Below are 16,793 nucleotides of genomic sequence, written 5' to 3' on the forward strand. Positions count from 1 at the left end.
TGAACCTTTGACCTAATAAGTCTTTTATTTCTTGGATGTGGTCCGCAGAGTTTCCTGTGATGATAATATCATCAACATAAATTAATAATAGAGTGGTCACAGGCGGGCTTTTAAAAATAAATAATGAGTGGTCCAGCATGGAACGTGAAAATCCATGTTTCTGAATCTCTAGCGAGAAGCTATCAAACCAAGAGCGAGATACTTGCTTCAGGCCGTAGATGGCTCTTTTTAGCTTGCATACATGGGTTTTACAATTTTGTTCTTCATATCTAGGGGGTTGTTCCATGTATACTTCTTCCTTCAAATTCCCATGTAAGAATGCATTTTTTACATCAAGCTGACTCAACTTCCATCCATGTTCAACAGCCAGGGAGATGATGATTCGAATCGTTCCCATTCTTACAACCGGACTAAAAGTCTCATCATAGTCTTGCCCTGCTTCTTGAGTGAATCCTTTTGCTACAAGCCTTGCCTTATATCGTTCAATGGTTCCATCTGGCTTGTACTTGATTTTGTAGACCCATTTGCATCCGACAACATTTTTATCAGGTGGTCTGGGAACAACTTCACATGTTCTACATTCATGCAAGGTTTGCATTTCATCATTCATGGCTTCTACCCATTTCATAGAAGCGGCTGCCTAATAATACATGATGGGCTCTTCGTCCTTATTGATGGCAGTTAAAAACAGTTGAAGATCCAAGGAGAAGTTGTTATAACTGACCCACCTGTCAATAGGATGTCGTATGCGGTTTGATTTTCTAGCTGCAAGAGTATGAGAAGGCGCAGGATTAGCGACTAAGACATGATCTGAATGGCTTGATATTGTCGGTTTTTGTCTAGAATAGACAATACCTTTGTATCTGCCCAGTAATTCCTCTGCATTCTGTGACCCCGACGTCCCAGTGTTCTCAAACACCTCTCCTTGTTGCACACAATCTGAGGAACATGCTTCATTGGAGCCAGCAAAAAGTTCTGAGCTCAGCCAAGGATAGTAAATTTCAGTTGGCATATTCATTGTGTCAGCTCCGTGATCAAAATTTTGTTCATCAAAGACAACGTTTCTTGAGGTTCTGATGCGTTTGTTGGTGGGATCATAACACCTATATCCTTTGTAGTCATCTGCATATCCCACAAATCTGCACTTTTGGGCCTTGTCTTGAAACTTGTTTCTCAGGGACTAATCGATATGCACATAGCAGACACATCCAAAAACACGCAGATCATAATAACTAGGATGAGTTCCAAAAAGACAGTGATAAGGAGACTTATTTTCCAGAACAACCATAGGCAGTCTATTTATCACATGCACGGCAGAATGGAAAGCTTTTGTCCATAGGTTGATGGGAAGATTGTTGTCATGAAGCATACTCATGGCACTTTCAACGATATGCCAGTGTTTTCATTCAGCAATTCCATTTTGTTGAGGGGTGTGAGGACAGAACACCCTTCTTCCTATTCTGTTATTTTGAAGAAAAGAAATAAAATCACAGGATCAGAATTCCCCACCTCCATCACATTGGAAAAATTGAATGGACACAGAAAATTGTTTTTTGACAAGGGAAAGAAAATTTTGAAACAAAGAGAAGACTTCCGACTTATTTTTTATGAAATATATCCAAGTGTATCGAGAATAGTTATCAACAAATATTAGATAGTATTTGCTTCCAGATCCAGAGGCAATTGGGGCGGGTCCCCATACATCAGAACAGATTATCTCAAAAGGTTTTGAAGCTCTCTTATTAATGAAATGAAAAGGCAATACATGACTCTTGTAGGAAAGACAACTGGAACATTTGTGATTGTTCTCATCCCTATTGAGACTTTCTTTTGGAATGAGATTATTAGATACAAGTTTCTCAATAAAATGACTCTCACAATGTGCTAACCGACTATGCCATAAGAATGGCTTATTACATTCAGAAATACTAAAAACATTAGCAGAAGAGGATGAACACGACTCTAATGAGGGCTTTGAATTCAAGTGGACAGGGCGAACAGCATGACAAGGAGCTTCTTCAAAGACATACATATTGTCTCGTCTCTTTCCTTCAGCGAATGTTTCCCTCGTGCGTAGGTCCTTGACCTGCACAGAGAAGGGAGTGAATTCAATTGAAGCATTATTATCATCAATAAGTTTGGAAACAGAGTCAATATTTTTCTTAATGTCAGGAGCATGAAGAACGTCTGAAATAGTAAGAGTGGAATATGACATGGGAATGACAGTTTTTCCAACATGAGAAACAGGATGGTGGGATCCATCTCCAGTGACAATCTTACTTTTTCCAAAATAAGGAATGGGATTAGAAATCTTCCCTGCATCACCTGTCACCTGAGTCGCTGCCCCTGAGTCGACAAACCAAGTGCCTTCATCACTCTGCTTCAATTTCAACTCTGACAAGGCAGATATCAGCAGATCTTTAATCTCTCCACTATTTGATAACTTTTGTTTTTTGTTTGTGGACCCTTTCCTTTATTCTCTGGATTATGCCAACAATTCGCCTTGATATGCCCCTTTTTGTTACAAAGGAAGCAAGTAGCAATGGATCTTGATCCCTGCGCATGAGCTAATGTATTTGGAGTGGGAAGCAGACCACGCCCTCCATGTCCACTGCGCCCTTGTCCTCCTCGTCCTCGTCCTCTACCATAAGTCACTCCTGTGGCAAAAACTTCCTGAGAATTTGTGTGAATGTGAGATTCCTCAGAGAACCCTTTCAGAGTCATCTCATACTGAATCAATTTTGCTCGCAACTCATCAAAGGTAGGAAGGGCAGGGAGACACAATAGTGAAGTGATGATCATATTGTAGTCGGATCCCAATCCACTCAGAGTCTGTTGTACCATATCACTGTCACTCACCGTGCATCCTATAACTGCAAGTTGGTCTGTGATAGTCTTCATCTTGTTCAGATATTCCATGATGGTCATGGAATCTTTTCTCAGCATTTGAAATTCCCTCTTGAGAAAAACCATTCGTGCCTGCGAAACTTGTGAATATGTTTAAACCAATTTTTCCCAAAGTTGCAGAGCAGTACAATTGTCGAGAATTGCAACAAGGACCTCTTGGGACAAGGTGGAAGTGATATATGCAACCACCCACTGATCTTTCCTTTCCCAGTTGAGGTACTCTACATTCTTGACATACACAATTGAACTTACTCCTTTGTCATCTTTTTCCTCTCTCGTAACAAATTCTAGTGGAGCGGGAGTGGTTCCATCAAGGTGACCTAAGAGACCTTGACTCCTTATAAAAGGAATGATTTGTCTCTTCGAAATCAAGAAGTTTGAGATAGTTAACTTTTCATAAACGAGTTGAGTGAGAAAACTTGAAGAAAGATTGAATGAAGAAGAATGAAGATCCATGAAGAAGAGTTTTAACAAGAAAAAGGAACCCCTTTTTGTGTTACCAGAGTATCCACAGAGTGCTCAGTCTGCAGCCAGAGAGGTTTGCTGATCGTTTTTGTTTTGTTTTTTTCCCGGCTGAGAAACTCGAAAATTGGCGACCAGAGGCTGTCAAAAGAAATTCAGACTGTATTCTAAGACTGAAGAAGAAAAGAAGATGGGAGATGAACGAATCCTCAAACCTTTGATCTGTCGCACCTTTGGAATCCTCTTCAACCCCTAGATGGATCTACGCTTTGATACCATGAAAGTTTTCCTCTGCACCTGCGTTGAGAAAGAGAAGATAGAGAGAGAGGGAGAGATCGATTACGGCTGTCACGATTTCAGTAAAATGAAATTGTGACCTAACTTGTGTATTTAAGTTACATTACAGTATGGGTCCGGGTCTGGTGTATCCAGACCCGATAAATGTAAAAATAGTTACATGGTTACATGGTCATTACATGGATCGGGTTACATGTTACATGGATCGGGTACATGGATCGGGTCAGATCCTATGCACCTTTTTCAGTAGGCTCGGTTGCTGAGACGGGATTTAGATGACTTGATGTTGTCGTTCTCTGTCTAGAATAGGAAATGCCCTTGTATCTGCCCGGTACGGATGATGATACTTCTTCCTCATTCTGTGGTCTCGATGTCCCAGTGGTCTCAAACATTTATTCTTCTTGTTGCACACAATTTGGAGGACAAACTCCATTGGAACTAGTAAAAAGTTCTGAATTCAGCCAAGGATAATAAACTTCAGTTGTGTTAGAGGACATGTCCGTTGTGTCGGCTCTGTGATCAAAATTTTGCTCATCAAAGACAACATTCCTTGAGATTCTGATGTGCCTATTGGTTGGATCATAACACCTATATCCTTTGTAGTCGTCTGCGTATCCCACAAATCTACACTTTTGAGCCTTGTCCTGAAACTTATTTCACAGGGACCGATCAATGTGCACATAACAAACACATCTGAAGGCACGCAAATCATGATAACTAGGATAAGCTCCAAAAAGGCAGTAATAAGAGGACTTATTTTCCAGAACCATAGGTAATCTATTTATCACATGTACGGCAGAATGAAAAGCTTCTGTCCACAGATTGATGGGAAGATTACTGTCATGAAGCATACTCATGGCACTTTCAACGATATGCCTATGTTTTTGCTCAGCAATCCCATTTTGTTGAGGGGTATGTGGACAGGACACCCTTCTTCTTATCCCATTATTTTGAAGAAAAGAAATTAAGTCACTAGATGTGAACTCCCCACCTCCATCACATTGGAAAAATTGGATAGACTCAGAGAATTGATTTTTTACTAAGGAAAGAAAAATTCGAAACAAAAAGAAAACTTCCGACTTATTTTTTATGAAATATATCAGGTGTATCGAGAATAGCTATCAACAAAGATTAGGTAGTATCTGCTTCTAGATCCAGAGGCAACTGGGGCGGGTCCCCATACATCAGAACAAATTATCTCAAAAGGTTTTGAAGCTCTCTTATTAATGGAATAAAAAGGCAATACATGACTTTTGCATAAAAAACAACTTGAACAGTTCTGACTTTTCTCATCCCCATTGAGACTTTCTTTTGGGATGAGATTATTAGATACAAGTTTCTCAATAAAATGACTCCCACAATGTCCTAATCGACTATGCCATAAGAAAGGCTTATTACATTCAGAAATACTAAAAACATTTGCAGAAGAAGAACACAACTCTAATGAAGACTTCGAATCCAGATAAGCAAGGCGGACGGAATGACATGGAGCTTCTTCAAAGACATACATATTGCCTCGTCTCTTTCATTCAGCGAATGTTTCTCTCGTACGAAGGTCCTTGACCTGCACAGAGAAGGGAGTGAATTCAACTGAAGCATGATTATCATCAATAAGTTTGGAAACAGAGACAATATTTTTCTTGATGTTGGGAGCATGAAGAACATCAAAAAGTTCAAGGGTAGAATGCGACATGGGAATGACAGTTTCTCTAACATGAGAAACAGGATGGTGGGATCCATCGCAAGTGACAATTTTACTTTTGCCAAAATAAGGAATAGGGTTAGAAAGTTTACCTGCATCACCAGTCACGTGAGTTGCTGCCCCTGAGTCAACAAACCAAGTGCCTTGATCATTCTGCTTCAATTTCAATTCTGACAAGGCGGATATCAACAGATCTTTAATCTCTCCACTGTCTCAGATATTGGTGGACTTTCTTTTGGGTTCTGTCTGTGGAGCCTTTCCTTTATTTTCTAGATTGTGCCAACAATTCGCCTTAATATGCCCCCTTTTGTTACAAAGAAAGCAAGTGGGGATGGATCTTTGTCCCTGTGCATGAGTCATCATGTTCGGAGTGGGGAAAAAACCGCGTCCTCCGTGTCCACTTCGCCCTTGCCCCCCTCGTCCTCTTCCTCGACCGTAAGTCACCCCTGTGGCAAAAATTTCTTGGGAATTTGTATGAACATGAATTTCTTCAGAAAAAACCCTCAGAGTCATTTCGTACTGAATTAATTTAGTTCGTAACTCATCAAAGGTAGGAAGGGCAGGCAAACACAATACTGAAATGACGATCATATTGTAGTCAAATCCCAATCCACTCAGAGTTTGTTGCACCGTATCACTGTCACTCACAGCACATCCTATAACTGCAAGCTGGTCTGTGATAGTCTTCATCTTGTTCAGATATTCCATAATGGTCATGGAATCTTTTCTCAGCAACTGAAATTCCCTCTTGAGAAAAACCATCCTCGCCTGTGAAACCTGTGAATACATCTGAACCAATCTCTCCCAGAGTTGCAGGGTTGTACAATTGTCGGGAATTGCAACAAGAATCTCTTAGGATAGGGTAGAAGTGATATATGCAACTATTGACTGATCTTTCCTTTCCCAGTTGAGATACTCTACATTTTTAACATACACAATTGAACTTGCCCCTTTGTCATCTTTCTCTTCTCTCGTAACAAATTCTAGTGGTACTGGAGTGGTTCCATCTAGGTGGCCTAAGAGTCCTTGGCTCCTTATAAAAGGGATGATTTGTCTTTTACAAATCAAGAAGTTTGAGGTGTTTAGATTTTCAAAAACAAGTTGATTGAGAAAACTCGAAGAAATGCTCGATTGAAAGGAATGAGAATCCATGAAGAGAATGAAGGGAAGAGAAAAATAACAATAATAATCACGAAGTAAAATGCTCAATTTGTTGCCGAGAAGGGTACTGGTCACCCTTTTTTTTTTTGCGGCTGCCACTTTTCAAGAGACTGACGATCTGAGTCTGTCAAATCCAAAAAGTTCCTTTCCTCCTTTTATAAGGCTTATGTTTGAAGCAATAAAAAAAAGTTGAACAAATAGCAGACAAAACACAGATAAAATAACATGGACAGTTAACTGTTTTCTGAATATCAAATGAGACAGCAAGAATAAGGAGACAAAAAATGGAGATGGAGACGCTGATTAGGAATGAATTTATACTTCAATCGAAGAAAAGGAACACGCAGAAGGGAAAATGCCTCAGATCTATTGCAAAGATGCGATCAGATCTGGATATATCAGACGAAGAAGGAGGAGAACTGAATATTGGAGAATATTTGACATATTTCCAAATACCAGACGATCAGACCAAAATAGATCGACTTTAGGGACTCACGTGAAACGTGAGTCCACCAGAAAATAAGGGAGAGAAATGAGGGATGAGAGAACTGGTCCTTTTGGATGTTTCAGAGATTCACGTTATCGTGATGAAATTAGGGATTTCAAGTGAAACTTTCCAGTGGAGCTGAAGCGGTTCCATCCAGATGACCTAAGAGACCTTGACTCCTTATAAAAGGAATGATCTGTCTTTTCCAAATCAAGAAGTTTGAGGTGGTCAACTTTTCAGAAACAAGCTGATTGAGAAAACTCGAAGAGAGACCAGATTGGGAAGAATGGGAGAAGTCCATAGCTTAAAGTTAACAAGGTGTTCACGAGATGCACAGTCAACTGCTTGAGAAACTTGTTGGCCGCCCCTTCCTGCCTTTTTTGTTTTGCTGTGATAAATGCAGGAAAAGGGAGCTGAACAACTCACGCTGAACAGATTTTAATAAATCACAGATGGGAACTATGTTGGTTCAAGAACAAAGGGTTTCGTGAATATGGAATTTGACAACAGGTGTATTTCATGCACAATGATTTGCAGACATAACGATTTACAGGCACAACGATTTGCGGACACAGCGATTTGTTGGCATAACAATTTATAGGCACAACGATTTGTAGGCACAATGATTTGTATGCACAACGATTTGTAGGCACAACGATTTATTGGCACAGCTATTTGTAGGCACAACGATTTGCGTGATTTAGCAATCAAGAAATGTGGTATTCCAGATCTGATATTGATGGATGATCAGATCCGATGGTTTCATACAAGGTTTGGCAATAAAAGGAATTACGAGACCAAGAATATTCATGATCAGATCTGAGTATTTCAAATCTGACAGAATGAGGAAGTACGAGACAGAGAATATTCACAATCAAGAAAATTTGGGATCTGACGCAAGGATTGAATATTTCAGATCTGACGCATGTACACGATCAGATCTGAATATTCAATACGAACCGTGAGACGAGAATAGAAAGAAGAACGGAAGTCTTTCGGGTCTAATGCAAATTCATGTCAAATTTGAATATTCAGGCACGAAGAATAATAGAGGAGTAAATGAAAGAAAGAGAAAGATGTAAGAAAAGTATGAAAGAAGAAAACCTCTTGATTGGATGCAGGTCGATCTCTCAGGTCAGACCTTCTGGAAGCAGCTTCGAAGCCCTAGATGGATCTCTGCTATGATACCATGTTAGATTTCACTAGGATCTGTCACACGTGAAAGAGAGATGGAAGAGAAAGAAGGAGCTACAACTGTCACGATTTCCAATAATGAAATCGTGACCTAAAACATGTATTTATATCCTTCGTTTACAGTATGGGTCGGGTCTAATATATTATCCAGACCTGGAATACAAAATAACAAATACAAGTAAAGAATACATAGACAAATAGACTTTTTCAGGTATGTCTCAAAAGAGTCCAAAGAGGTCAATAAACACTCTTTGGATAGCCCTACACCAAGTTACTTCCCCGATATTATGGCCCATTTCAGATTGAAAAGAAGATTGGCAAGGTGGCTTACTTCCTTGAGTTACCTCAAGAAGTTAAGATCCACCCGATTTTTCATGTATCAAAACTTAAACCCTACTATGGGGCGCCCCCTACCTCCATCGAAGTTCCTCAAGAGGATGATGCCCCCCTTCCCACCAAAATCCTAAAAACTAAGAGGATAAGGTGGGGAGGTGGGAGGTTGGTAAAGAAGCACCTCGTGGAGTGGGACAGCGGAGGCACCAAGACGGCAAGTTGGATGTGGGAGAATGAACTCTGAAGGGACTATCCGGGCTTTCTTTTCTTGAGGGCAAGAAAGGGTAGAAGCATAGTGGGACTTGATACGCTCCCACATGGCGAGCGACACCAACCGCGCCCATTGGCCTAGCCGTCCATGCGCGCAGGTCACTTTCAGGCATGCCTTGAGCTCTGCCCCTGCGAGGGACCAGGAAGAGTAAGCAAGGGCGGTTCCGGCTGACAGAACCTGCACTGCAGGGAGACGTGCACAAGCATCACAGACCAAGGAAGGCAAGCAAGCCCCCTGCAGCAGGCGCATGGCAGGGGGACAGTTTTGGCAGACAGGCGCCCAGTCCTGGGTGCCTGTGTTTAGACTTCGGCAGGGCGGCGGGCCCGGGTTTTTTGACCGAGCAACACGTTGGGGTTGCTCCTCTTTTTCAGTGTAATGAAGCCCATAGTGGGCGCTTTTTGTATAGGCTATAAAAGCCTCTTTTGTATCAGGGCTAAGCCCTTATGATGATTTTGGAATAGAACACCCTGAACGGGTTTCCTCTCTCCCTCCTCTCTTCAGCCCCATTCGGCGCAAGCCCTGGGAAGAACCCACCTCCTACGGCAGGTTACCTGGGGCATGGTTCTCCTCAGGTCGGTTGGCGATTGCGTGGCTCTCGACCCTGGAGTTCCTTCAGCTGCATAGTCAGAGGGGCGTGCACTCAATGTCTTGTCCTCGCGTGCATCAGACTGCCTCGCTCAAACCACAGGCCATCCGCAGGCTCCGCGGCACCTGGTTGCAAGGGTTGTGCGGTCTACCCCTTACACACGCACTGGAAGTGCGTCGCACCGCAAAGTGGCCTCCCTTGGCATCGCCGCATGCCCGCTTATTCCCCGCTTTCTCTCGCGTGCGCAAGGAGTGCACTGCACGAAGAACCTCCCTAGGGGTCGTCGTGCGCCCGCCCGCCGTCCATTCTCTCACTTGCGCAAGGAGTGCGCCGCGTGGGGATCCCCTTCAATGTGAAGCCCGCACAGCGGAAAGCCTCCCTTAGCGTCGAGCGCCCCGAGTCAACAACAAGGCCCCTCCATGCGTGCGCCAAGTGAGCGGTGCGCCATCCGCCATCTCTGCAGCGTGCGGTGACAATGCCCGACGCTCCCTCCTTCAGATCCCTGCCATCATAGGGCGGGGCAGATCCTTTTCGCACGTCCCAAGGGGGCAGCGTTCCGAAGCCAGACCTGTGATGCAGCTGCGACAGATCGGCATTGAGCTACTCCACCCGACGGTTTCTCCTGTGCTCATACCCCCAGACCTGTCGAACGAAGATTTAAGCTCTCCGCCGTGGCCAAAGCTATCACATGTCTCATGTTGGCACATGTTGGACACTTAGTGACTCTTCATGGACACGGTCAGCCTTGTGTTGGACACGGTCAACACCATGTCTTTAATGATATAATATATATAGAGAGAGAGTCATGCGAACATGCTAAATGAAATATGCTAAACAAACATGCAAAATGGGTTTTTTTGGCTTGTCCGGTGCTTTTTCGCGATTCCGACCCTATACATGTGTTTGGCATGGTCGATTTACTAGGAATGGACACCCGGATCATGTGTTTTTGATGAAAAAAACAATATTTGGAACCTCAAAAATTTACAAAGATTTTTTACCTTTGATTTTTCGAACCTTATAAAAACACACCCATGTGTCGAATTGAATGCTCCAAGAGCTTATACATATAAAATGAAGTAGATCACACCTGTATGGTCAGAATTTAAAAGTAAAATGAAAAAAGCCCGAAAAACCCATTTAGCATGTTTCATTTAACATATTTCCATTAAGCATGTGTGCATCAATATATATATATGGGAAAATTTCAAAATACACCTAAGGATTTGGTGATGATAAAAAACATACCTAACTTTTTGATATTGTTAAAAACACAACAAAATTTATGCTTCGTTAATCAAAAACACATTTCCGCCAATTTCACTTGGGTATCTTTAACCCAAGTTGAATTAATAGAATAAAGTCACTGATTTAACCTCAAAACAAAATCCTTCTTTTGGAAAAAATTTCAGAAACACCTAACTTTTGGCAAAAATAAAACCCATACCTACGTTTTGGTAATTGAAGCATTTATTTGATGGCAACCATTAATGGGAGCAAACCCTGAGTTTTTTTTATTAGCCATGAAAAGATTAGGTGTGTTTTTAACAATATCGAAAACTTAGGCATGTTTTTTATTATCACCCAATATATTTTTATTTATTTATTTATTTATTTATTTATTGTATGAATGTGCCCTGTGTCCTAGATTCATAAAACTCTCATGTAGTAACAAGCATGTCCGTATTGTGTTTACTCTTGTCAGTGTCTGTGGCATCATACCAATTCAAACGCCACATGCACACACAACTAAAAATTGCCTTACTAATTTAAAAATATGTTACCATCATAACGTTTTAAACATACATATGCATATAAACAGGTCAATGGCTAGTGCAGAAAAGTACTTTGAGGGACCAGAAATATCAATACTTGAGCCACATAAACCATGACATTTAGAGAGCAACTGCGTGCCACAGAAACTATTATTTCCATGGGAACACATGGAAGTGGGAGTCATTTCCGTCAGCCTCACAAATGCCTATCGTACATGGAATGCCCAAATATCCACGGTAATATTTCCTCTGTGTATGTGTGTGTTGGAGGGGGAGGGGGAGGGGGTGTGGGAGCCAGAATCATAATCTGTGGAGTGGAAGGAGAGAACACTTCCTTGGGACACAAGTATACCCTTAGAGATTCTTATGCCCATGGTTTATATTTACCCTAATCGACTATTTACTCCTTTGTTGTTACGGGGAATATCTTAATAAGAACATGAAGCAAAACAAATATACAACATACCAGTGAAAAACTATCATCTTCTCCCCTTTGGATGTTCTCTTCATTTGGAAGAAGATGTGCTGTCATCAACTCCCATTTAGTCCAGAGTTTAGCAGCCATGTTCTGAAAACAAACATTAGTAGGCATCAAGTAAACTTTAAGGAAGAGAAATCTGCACATAATAAAATAAACGTTTACATGTTGCATGGATATCTAGGGATGATTCTTTCAATTTTACGTTTTTACCATAATTTCTTCCTTTTCCTTTTGAGGGAAGGAAAGCCATTAACCCATAACAAAGTGACAATGAGTAATCAGACAAGAATCATGAAGAAAAAAAGTATTTTGTAGGAAACATAAGTTAGGTCATCAAGAAAATTTTAAGACAAATATTCATAAAGTACATCACATGGTGCTAAAGTATTGGTGCATTCCATGAACTTTGGGGACGATATTACAATTTTACATTTTTATCATCATTTCTTTCAGTTATTTTTTCAAATAAGGAAAATTACTAGATAACTAGTTAATAAACAAAGAAACAAAGGTGACAATGAGTAACAGGACAAGAAATCGTAAACAAAAAAGGGATAGTATCTAGTGGGCTTGCTTTTAAAGCAGTTCTTGCTTCTCAACCAGTCAAAGTTTCATCATTTCCTCCAGCTTTATAGTACCATTTATTATGACTGCTTTTTTATTTTTTTATAATTGTTTACTAATAATAATAATGGTACAATTCAAGACCCACCTTAACATATACAAAAATTACATATATCCATTGTCAAATGTTTTTCTCATATTCAACCTTCATTGGGAACAAGCAACACAACAAATTGATCCTTCTCTCATTCCAAAATTTTAAAACCTACAAAACCCTATTCATCATTCTACATCATCCACTTACAATCAAATAACTTTGCTTCCACTCTCATTCAAGGATGAGCAAAATATCAAGCTTTTGGAGTAATATTTCATTTCAATCTTTTTTCTTCTTTCTTTTTTCAGTTCATTTTTTATTTAGTGTGTTCACTTTATATAATAGAAAACTTTTATTTAGTTTTGGAAAAATATATTATGTATTGAGCAATGTCAAAAAACTAGTGACTCGTGACTTGAATTGACTAGACATGACTCATGAATTGGCTGCGTCAGGTTATGTTAACTTTTTATTACATATATTATGCATTTTATGCACACACAGATATCAATATAAAGTATATATCTCGGTGTGTTTTTTGACATAGAAAGAAATGGTCTTTTTGAGTATTTATTTCACTGAACTAGAAAATAGCCCATTCTTATGAATGTGTAATGTCATGCATTTTCATACTTAGTCAATTTGAAATTTCTGAAAAAATTGTCTAAGTATAAGGGGAAATTGATGAACCTCCAATATTAGGAATGCGTTAATGAAGTCTGGGCTTGGCCCAGATCCCATCGACAAGGTCGATATGAGCCAACAAAATGGTACTAATGAGTTTTATTTTTTACCTTTAAATTCAAGCGAATTTCGAGCGAAATTCAGGTTAAAATTGGGCGAACTTCGAAAGTGAAATTTAAAGTATATGTTGTTGGATGCGTCTCAAAATCCTGAGCCCAACGATATTTTACTTTTGCCAATCCGAGCTACGGTTGACCCGAAAATCATTTTTTTCAAAAAGGGATCCCCTCGACAGACCGGGTCCGGATTTGGATCGGACTGATCCAAATCCATGTGATCAAAATTAATATGGATCTGGACTCAATCCAAGACCCATATTAAATTAAAACTCATCCAGCTTGGGATCCAATTGAATTTTGAATATGAATTTGGATCTTAGATTCGTATCCAGATCCAAAATCCATACCCAACGACAATATAGCTTTAAATTCATTATTATATTCAAATTAAAGGTAAAGGGGCCTCGGGTGAATAAGATACCCTCTGGAAGCTTCTGGATAATTATTTAGTAATAAATAATTAATAAATAATTAAATTATTATTTAATAGGTATTAATTATGAATTTTAAAAGTTACTTTATGGTTAATCTTTAGAAGAATCTACCCCAACGATGAAATGAGGAGAGAAAAAGGTAAGTAAAAGGGTAAAGGACAATAATTAGTGAAAAAAAAGAAAAGTAACAAATGAGGTTTGAAAAAGTTAACAAAAGAGGAGGTTGAGGAAAAATAGGAAAAGTGGGATTTAGCAGCCCACCATATGGGGAAACCCTAGAGGGGCATCACCTTTAGGGCCTTAATAAAACAAAAAAAAATCGTGAACTATAGAAAGGGAGAGAAAGAAGAAAAAGAGGAGAAAAAGAAAGAGAGGGAGAGAGAGAGAGAGACGCATGAAGAAGAGGAAGCAGTCGTCTTCCCCTTTGGGTTCTTTTCCAACTTCAAAAAAAAGAGGTATGGTTCTCTCTCTCAGTTCAAATGAGAAGAAATAGCATGGATTTAGTTTTATGCAATGTTTTTATGGTGAAAAGAGAAGAGGAGGAATGTATGAGACTTCCTGTTTGGAATACGTATCTTTGTACATATATATGTTCATATGATGATGTCCTCTTCCTTTTCGGCTAGAATATATATATGCATGGACCAATCACCAAAATAATAAGTTTCAGAATGGACTGTAAGCACTGTTGATCCTTGAGCACTCAGTGAGATCTGTCCTGCTGTCAAAAGGGACAGATCTGTCCCACGGTGCGTGTACAGATCTGGCCAGATCTGCCAGTTTCGAGGGGGTGCACAAATCGGGTCCAGATATGTGGACTGATGGGTGCATGCAAATCCATCGTTAGATCTCCAGCGTGCGGTGCATGATAGTCGAAAATATATATACATATAAGTGTTGATGTCTCTTTTTTTATTTTGTTGATCTGTCACGTGAATCATGTCAAAAAAAAAATCTAGCCATCGGCTGTGTTCCCTGAGAAATATTATATTGAATACTCCTATTTCTTTTAACAAAGAAAACTGTGTGACCTTATCTAATGCGGATCAGACCCCTGTCATGTACAGGGCTGGGTGCTGATCAGACCCGAGAACTTGACTGATTCCGACCACTGATCAGACCCGAGGTTTATACAAGACCGGGTGCTGATTAGACCCAAGAATGGGTACCGTTCTCGGGTACTAATCAGACCCAGTTTTTTTTTTGGGGCAGACTTAAAAGTTTGTCAGTCCAGCCGACTGAAGATTACGTGTGAAAAATTATTAAAACTGCTTGTTTGTTAGTAGTTTGATTGATTTCAATTAAACTGTAAATTGAGCAAATTGAGCCCTCTTTGAGTCTTTTAGCAAAATTAAATAAGTTTTTATAAAATTCTTTTTGAAAAAGGAGTCTTTTAAAAATTTTGAAAATTCTATGGACTCTTAGAAATTTCTTCTAAAAAAACAGGTTTAACCCTAATAATGGGTTATAAATCACAACATTGAGAGAGAGGAAGACGTTTTTCCCACATTAGATCCATGCCTCCCCCTCTCTTCTACCTCTTCTCTTTCCTCTCTCTCTCCTCTCTTTCTTCTCCAACGGGTTTCCTCTCCTTTTCTTCTCCCTTCTTCTTCTTTTTCTTCTTTTATTCTTGCCCTCATCGTCATCGGTTTCTCGTATCCCCATCATCGGAGAGGGTGGCACACGTGTGATCGCTATGGAAGACCGCTCTTCTTCTCAACCCGTCCGTCGGAGACAAGCCGTTCGGTAAGTCTTCTCCCCCACTTCTTTATTCTTATGCACGTAGTTTAGATTTCAATTTCGTTAAATACATCGAGTCTATCTTAGTATTGTATAATGCATAGCATGATTCATTTTTTCGTTAGCGCATATAGAGTTGAATAGGATTTACGTTCATACAGCATCTAGTTAGTTGTTTTCTTTTTCTTGCGTTTTAGTTTTTGTTATTAGTTGTTTTTTTTAGCAAACACGCAGAGTGAACTCAGTCGGAAGCCATCAAACAGACCTGCGTTTTCACGCAGATCTGTTTGCATTCGTGGATATTTGGAACTTGCGTGAACCAGCGTGTTCACGCAAGCTTTGGTCTGATCACGCCTTTTATTTTGGTATTGCTGATTGACGTGAACAGTGAAGCACATGCACTTGCTCGTTTCATAAATTGCATATTCAGATCTGGGTGGAACCCATAGATCCAATATGCAAATGTAACGTTTCTTTCGGGGATTCAAGTGCAGCAAATCACAGCGGAATCCACCTGAGCTGAGTGCGGTGCTACCAGAACTCACGTGATCTGGTCAGCGCACACAGTGGATTTGTGCACACGGGTTGCCGGTGTTGGCTGTTACTGATCAGCCAATTATTGGCCATAGTGTGACCAGCAACGGATTCGTCTGGTTCATAAGAATATTTCTGTTCGGTCGGTGATCAGTATTTGTTTCAGCAATCCAGCCTGTTTAAGTGTGACCTCATATTCAGCATATCACAAACAACATGAATTGCGGCTGTTGATTTTTCGATTGACAGAACAGCATGGTTGCATTAGGACAATCTTCTTTGGCATCCACCGATTTTTACCAACTGCGTAATTAGTTGGATTTGTTCAGCACTAGTTAGACGTCATAGAGTTCCCTGTTTTCTTTTAATTAATTCACTTATGTTATGTGTAAGTTTTAATCAGGTTATCTAGTTAGAAGTTCTTTTATATTGTTGCATGTTAATCGTGAGCAGTTATAGGTAGCAATTTAGGTGGTTAAACTAATGTTATTAATTAAGGTTTGTTTCTTAGTTTGTTAGCATTAGTTAGGGTTGACGTGTTTTTGAATTGCAAGTAGTGCTTGCTTTGTTCTAGTTAATTCTCCCAAGTAATTAATCTAGAGCAGATAGCTTTAATCTTCGCTTTTATTTCTTTGATATAACTAACCTTGTTTGTTTAGAAAATTGTTCCTTTGCTTTCTTTGTTTTTGTTTTTGTTTTGTTTTTGTGTCTTGCAGGAGGGCTCAACATTGAGGGACAAAAGCGCGATAATGAGGAACCGTGCACGCATTACGAGAAGGCTAAAGCACTTGGGAAAGAAGCTCTGCAATTTTTACTTTTCTTATTTTTATTTTTTTAGGACCAAAGGGTCATTTTAATTAATTGGGTTGTAATAAGGCCATTTTATTCTTTGAGCCCTCTGTAGAGGGTAACTCTTGTAATTAGTTAATTATTCTTTTTATTTTTATTGAAAGGCAACAAAATCC

General features: G+C 39.8%; 1 protein-coding gene across 4 annotated transcripts in view; it reads right to left on the minus strand.

The window, feature by feature from the left end:
- PIP (proline iminopeptidase) overlaps positions 1-16,793 on the minus strand; it is a 124,905-nt gene that overhangs the window by 50,108 nt on the left and 58,004 nt on the right. For all 4 annotated transcript variants that reach the window (XM_090013558.1, XM_090013550.1, XM_090013566.1 and 1 more), the window contains one exon: positions 11,642-11,743. In XM_090013558.1, the coding sequence (XP_089869684.1) occupies positions 11,642-11,743 (102 nt within the window). The remainder of the gene's footprint in view (positions 1-11,641; positions 11,744-16,793) is intronic.

This window comes from Nuphar pumila, chromosome 1, assembly GCF_984573655.1.
Source record: "Nuphar pumila chromosome 1, dmNupPumi1.hap1.1, whole genome shotgun sequence".
Lineage (NCBI taxonomy): Eukaryota > Viridiplantae > Streptophyta > Magnoliopsida > Nymphaeales > Nymphaeaceae > Nuphar > Nuphar pumila.